Source organism: Salvelinus sp. IW2-2015, unplaced genomic scaffold (assembly GCF_002910315.2).
Source record: "Salvelinus sp. IW2-2015 unplaced genomic scaffold, ASM291031v2 Un_scaffold6512, whole genome shotgun sequence".
NCBI lineage: Eukaryota > Metazoa > Chordata > Actinopteri > Salmoniformes > Salmonidae > Salvelinus > Salvelinus sp. IW2-2015.
Window position 1 is genome coordinate 5,118 of NW_019947774.1, and position 6,683 is coordinate 11,800.

The window sequence follows — 6,683 nt, forward strand, 5'->3', positions numbered from 1 at the left end:
CAATTTTATCCCCATTTTGTAACATAACAAAATGTGGAAAAATTCAAGTGGTGTGAATACTTTTCTTTGTCTGTTCTTGAACACGTACAGTGCGGTCCAGCACTTACAAAGGACTTATATAAATGTATTCCATTGTTCTTACCTTGTTGATTACTCTTGTCATGTTTCTGTAATGATAATAATACTACATAGGATTTTAATAGCGCTTTTCTCCCAGAGACGCTTTGTGTAGAAAATATGCTCTCATATTACATCAAAACAGCCCAAAAAACACAGAGTATCTAATGTTGGTGTAATGTGAAAAGTGTTAGAAATGTAAACCATTTTTCTTACCTCTTTGGCTTTCCTGTGTCTGTCCTTGGTGTCCCTTTCTCGGTCTCTGTCTCTGTCCTTGTCTTTACCCTCATCCCCATGAGTGCGAGGAATACGACACCGTCCTCCAGTCCCGTGGTGAGTTGGTGATGCTCGCCACCTTTGACTCCGTGGCGCTGTTCTCCTCATTGAGTGAGCGTGACGACCTCCGCGTGAACATACTTTTCTTAATTGCCTTGACTCTCAGACTCTCACTGTCTGAGCAGCCCCACTCCACTGATCCGTTGTCCACCTTGATGTTGTGGCCTGTCGTGTGGCACTGAAAGACATGGGGTGAGAGGTTGGGGTCRGGGTGAAGGTGATCTGTGGTGGAAGTGGTGGCTAAAGCGTTTTCGCCTGGTCTCCCGTTGGTTTCGGGTTCCTGGATCTTCTCGTCGAGTTTGGTGAGCTTGGAGAGCACCTGCGAGATCTCCCCTCGGACTCCGGACAGAGACTCCAGCTTCTTCTCGATCTCACCTATCCTCATAACAAGCTTGCACACGCTCGATTTGAGCTCGTCGTCCGTGTCCTCTAGGGAGTGAAAGAGGCAGTCCAGCTTGGACTTGGCCAGTTTGACCGTGTTGCATTCGGGTGAGCTGTCGCCGTCAGACTTCATGGTCACCTGAGAGAGAGATCCGATGCTGTTGTAGCACGACGATTGGATGATGCCCAGCGAGTCGCACACGCTCATGTCGTCAAGGAAGCGGAAGATGTCACTGATGTCATCGCTGATGATCTCAGAGTCCTCTTCCGATTGTTTGCACGAGTGCCTCTCTCTCTCGACGTATTTTGCGYGAGCGGCGGCATAGTCTTTTAGCTTCCTCTGTTCGGCCTGCTCCGTTTGTGTCCCTACGCTGGACGAGCTGTCTATGTTACCTCCTTGAAAAGACGTACTGTTGATGCCTTTCTCTTTAAATATTTTCCCTACSTCTCTTTTGTCGACACCCACCCCGGGACCGCACGCCATTGAAGACATTTCCTTTGTTTTCAACCCGTTGGTTTTCTTTGCGAACCCTGAAGGGGAGGCCACCACTTTCTCTTTGGCACACTGGAAGTGCTGCTCATTCTCTTTATTGACTACATTGTGGCGATGGTTGTCTTTCAGYGGTTTCCCGTTCAGAAATGACCTCTCGAAATCCGGTGGCCCTTCTTCAGCATTCAGACTCAGGCTTTTCACGGGCCAAATTGGCTGCTTCCCCGGCCTAGCCGTACTCCTCCGTGTGTTCACGCACTCCGTCACTGTCGTTGGGCCGAAATACGTAGACGCTTGAAGGTCGTCCAGACTCTCGTGCTTCGCTCGCCGTTTGTCCTGAATGGGCGAGTTCATAGTAGGMTCAAAGTAGGGGTTACTGTAGGGCAGCTCGAAGCTGTGGTTGAAGAATGTGGCAGGTTTGTGRAGCTCTCTTCGGTGGTAGCCTCCAGTTGCCCTGACGTTTGGTTTGGACTCTGAGGTGATGACCTATAACGACAATGAGGTAACACTTCATTAAGTTTCTCTTAAACCTGTGTAGTGACAATGTAACAGTATTGTAATATTGTATTGTTTGGATCTAAGTTACGCTGATAAGAGTATCTGATAACTGACTAAAACCTAAATGTAATAGTTTCATAGAAATTTGGTAATTGTTTTGTAATTGTTTTGAGCATTTTTTGTCATTACACAAGTTACTTTTTTTTTGTTACAGACTCGTTCACTTTTACAACAATAACAACATGTTAATACACTGTTGTGTTAACACATCAGTCAAAACACCCTGCATTATCAAATCAAACAAAGAAAGAGTCAAACTAAGCATAAAGGTGCTGGATGTAACATTAGGCTCAGACCAAGCCTTTCTAGAAAGAAATACGTTTTATAAATTGGTTATTCTCACTGAGAGCTATGTCCATTGAGACATTTCCATTCTAAGTGACATAGGCTATGCAGATGTAGGATCTTCATTTGATCACTCTTTGTTGATGAGACTTTTCCTGCGCCAGAGGAAATGCAGATGACCTTCATGATTGACATAAATTCATTAAAAACCTGCACTAACGGTCATATTAACAGTATTCCACTTTTCATGTACCCTCATTTTGACCAGTTTATAGCCTAACCACCAATCAAGCAACATTATGGACTAAACATTAAAATCCTGTTGTTGCAGGATTATTTTGCTGCAACAATGCAGGTCAAATTAAGATCCTACATCTGTAGAACTATGGACCAGCTTCAGGAATGGGGGGGTACTGTTTTATCACTTTTGTTTTGTCCTTTAGGTTTCTTGTGCTTTTCTTTACATTTAGATGGTAAGATTAGCAAACAACGGCACAAATATAACAGCTACCACCGTTTAGTAGGAACGACACAACTCAGAACATGGCACAATAAAGAAAGTAGCTGACCACATATAGCAGTGAAAATTAGACCGAGAACAGTGATAATTGATAACAGATAGTTAACAGTGGAGGAGGCTGCAATGGAAATCTGTCTGACTTTATCTTCAATGTTTGTTTTTTCATGTATTGTTGTTTCAGTGTAGTAATGGGACAACATTAACACTCAAACTTGTTGGGGGTACTTCCAAACAAATATGTCAGGATAATTATTGTTGCATAATGAATGGTATATAAAAAAAAAAATTTTTTATTTAAACACTTAATAAAAATAAATAAATAAATAATATATAATTAAAGACCAGAGACACAGACCTGTGGGGAGAACGCTAGCAGGTTGTGAAAATCCTCCTTGAAGATGTTTCTCTTCTGGACACAGGAGTGGACAGAGAAGGGCTCCGTGTGGTTGATGTGTTGCAGGGACTCCTGGTCTGTGGTGGACTCACTGTCAATGTCTATGGGAAAGTAGGTGCTCTGCATCTCGCAGGGCGGRGAGGGAGGACTGCAGCTCGAGTACTGGGGCAGGTGTTGCAGCTTATCTAGCGACGCTGCTCGACATTTTAGATCCTTGTTGACGCCCAATAGGAAGTTAGGGTCCGAGGTGGGGATAAACTGAGGGTTACAGTTGGATTTCGAGCTTGCGGAGTGGGGATGGGGGTGTGGGCGGGGGTGGGAGGAGTTGTTTTGGGACATGGGGCGATGGTGGGGGTGGTGACCCGCCCTGGAGGGTTGATCCATGAGGTCATAACCGCCGCCCCTCTCATAGTCCTGGTACTTATAAACATCAGTGTCGGACCTGCATGACTCAAACGACTGGTTCTTGTGGAACTTGMGCCTCGGTGGTGCCATCGGGAGCTTATCTTTGGCGATCCCCCCGTTCATTTGGATTAGGTTAAACATAGTGACGATATCCGCTGCCACCATGAGTTTCTTAGACTGCTGGTCCTCAACAGTACATCTCATCTTGTCTTTGAAGAGAGTGGCAGGGAAGGCTGGGTCCAGGCAGGCTGTGTAGAACAGAAGGCTCCGTAGCTTGGCCAAGTGGACCAGGTCAAASCGGGCACACAGGGACTTACAGAGATCCTGGTAGGACACACTACTGTGTTTAGTGTCTAGTTCCTCCAGGATCCGGACTAGGAACAGGGAGTACTCTGGTAGGGGATCCATGGCATGTGGTGTGGGATGGAGCTAGATGTTGATATCCTCGTTAGTCTCCTATTCTTTAAAAGTATACTGTACAGGGGATGCCATGGAAATAGAACGTCTCAAATACAAGGGAGACCTGTCCCCCTTATGAGAGAGATAGGAGGATGACCCTGAAGGAGAGAGAGAGAGAGAGAGAGAGAGAGAGAGAGAGAGAGAGAGAGGAGAGAGAGAGAGAGAGAAAACACAGCAGAGAGAGAGCGAGATATTAACTATTGGACAATCACATACCACAATCAAAACATAGCCAAACATTGCATAATCATGAATATAAGGTGTTACATCCCATGTTATTTCCCCAGCAATAGTTATCCCTGTGCATGTGACTAATAAACTAATGATCAGTCTATTTGTGTTATTGTGAATAAGATAGAAATGAAATGTGTTAATAGTTTGGAGAAGGCTTCACTCTTTAGATAGGATCAGTAAAGATTGGTTTTCATATTAACTAATTCCAAAATATATACTACCATGCAGCTATTAAATGTATATACTTTTCAAGAATATTGATTAGGCTACGTTTTTGTCATTGTATACCCACTAGATTCAGTTCAAGACTCTAAACAGTGTCGTTCCTCAAACAGAAATGGATATCCACACCGTCATAATCCAATCACATTTGCATAACCTCAGATTCACCGCTGAGTACTTCGAAACAGAGAGAATAAATCCAGATTCTAGTTCTTCACTGGCGCGCGCGCGCTCATACAGTACATAACAACAAAGGGACAATAAGACTCACCTAACGCCCGATTCCATTTGCTCTCATCCGAGTGAGCATTCAAAAGGTATAGATTCCTCAAAGTCACCAAAACAAGGTGGTAGCAATGCGAAGTTGACGCACAACATTCATTCTTCATTGAACCATACACCATAATATACATTCCAGTCGGACACCGTAGTAAATAACCATCCAAAAGATCCGATTCGATCCCCAGTCACTCCCGTGCGGATAAATCCTTAATTTATCATATTTTGTATGTATTCCAATAGGTGGACTATGTCTTCACTCCGGGACGGATTTGCGTTAGCTGTAGGAACCGAGCTGTCGGCACCGAGCTGTCGGCGTTCTCACGCGCGCGCGTGTGGCGCTAAAAAGGCACCCAGTCGGCTTTGTTTCCACCTAGAATGACGTAATTACACCTTAGCACCAACTGCAAGTCAAGCCAGCGATGGAGACTATATATTCATATTGATTATTGTCCTGTACATTATTCAGCACATTGCGTGTTATAGGCTACTGTACAACATAGTTCATTCCAAGGTGTTAGAGTTATGTGTATACATTCCATTTAAAAAACCGTTCAATCGTTTTTTCTCTCTGTTAAATGCGAGGGGAAACATTTTAATGTATATAAATCATACAACACACAGTAGTGTATATGGTTAACTGTGCACTGGTGTGATGCTTATATTCGCGCACCTGCAGCAGTGGGGTGTATTCATGGATGACAAGGGAAGCCAGGATTTCCCAATATTTAACAATAAAATGATAAAATAATTTATTTCCTCTGTGTTTTCATAATTTTCGGTCAATTCGCATGTGCCTGAATCTCACTGGAGAAATCACCCGAGCGAGGGAACAGCGCCCCTCTGTCTCAGTATATGTAGCCATGTATCTGATGCTGTATGGACCTAAAGAGTATAACATGTTCCGCGTAGATTTGATTGATTGATGCCAGCAAGCATTTGGTGAGTGGTGGAAAAAGTACTCAATGTCATACTTGAGTAAAAGTAAAGATACCTTAATAGAAAATGACTCAAGTAAAAGTGAAAGTCACCCAGTAAAATACTACTTGAGTAAAAGTCTGAACGTATTTTAAGTATCAAAAATAAATGGAATTGATAAAATATACTTAAGTATCAAAAGTAAAAGTAAAAATCATTTCAATTTCCTTATATTAAGCAAACCAGACGGCACAATAAAAACATTGTATTGACGGATAGCCAGCGGCACACTCAGACATAATTTACAACAAAGCATTTGTGTTTAGTGAGTCCACCAGATCAGAGGCAGTAGGGATGACCAGGGATGTTCTCTTGTGTGAATTTGACCATTATCCTGTCAAAATTTACTTTTGGGTGTCGGGAAAATGTATGGAGTAAAAAGTACATTATTTTCCTTTAGGAATGTACTGAAATAAAAGTAAAAGCTGCCAAAAATATAAATAGTAAAGTAAAGTACAGACACCACCAAAAACTACTAAAGTAGTACTTAAATAGTATTTTTACTTAAGTACTTTATACCACTGCATTTGGCTTCCCTTGATACATTTTTTATATATAAAATACTTAACTGTGGGTTGTCCTGGTTCAGCAAAATGCCCCCAAGGGAGGCTGGTTTGGATTTGGCTTCAGACCAATCAAATAACTTTCAAAGCAAAACTTCATTTTCAGAAAAATGTGCCTGTTTCTGGTCTGCTTGTGTTGATGTCCTGCGGTACTAGCTTGCTAAAATCAACCTTTTCCTAAACCATGGAGAGAGATGGGGATTTGGACTGTGGTTTTGACTTAATTCTCTGTACAGGCCAATGATTATGACGGTGATTCTGATCTAACCATAAATGTATATGTTGTGCCACTGGCCTGAAATGAATAAAGTTCAATATGTAGCCTAGATGTAGCCTAGTAGATTCATGTTAGCTAGCTAGCTGGCTACCTTAGCTGGTTCATTGTTGCCCATGCTAGGAAGTTAGGCTAACTAACTAAAATGCTTGCTAGCCTATGACAACAAAAACTAAAAGTGTAATGTA

At 42.6% G+C, this 6,683-nt stretch overlaps 1 protein-coding gene across 1 annotated transcript; it reads right to left on the minus strand.

The window, feature by feature from the left end:
- Window positions 1-339: 339 nt before the first annotated feature.
- On the minus strand, window positions 340-5,031 carry minar1 (membrane integral NOTCH2 associated receptor 1). The gene is made up of 3 exons (XM_024145020.2): window positions 4,673-5,031; window positions 3,043-4,043; window positions 340-1,810 (listed from the first exon to the last, which is right to left on the minus strand). Exons 2-3 carry the CDS (start codon window positions 3,892-3,894, stop codon window positions 404-406), a joined length of 2,259 nt encoding a protein of 752 aa, XP_024000788.1. The 5' UTR covers window positions 3,895-4,043; window positions 4,673-5,031; the 3' UTR covers window positions 340-403.
- Between the last annotated feature and the right edge of the window lie 1,652 nt (window positions 5,032-6,683).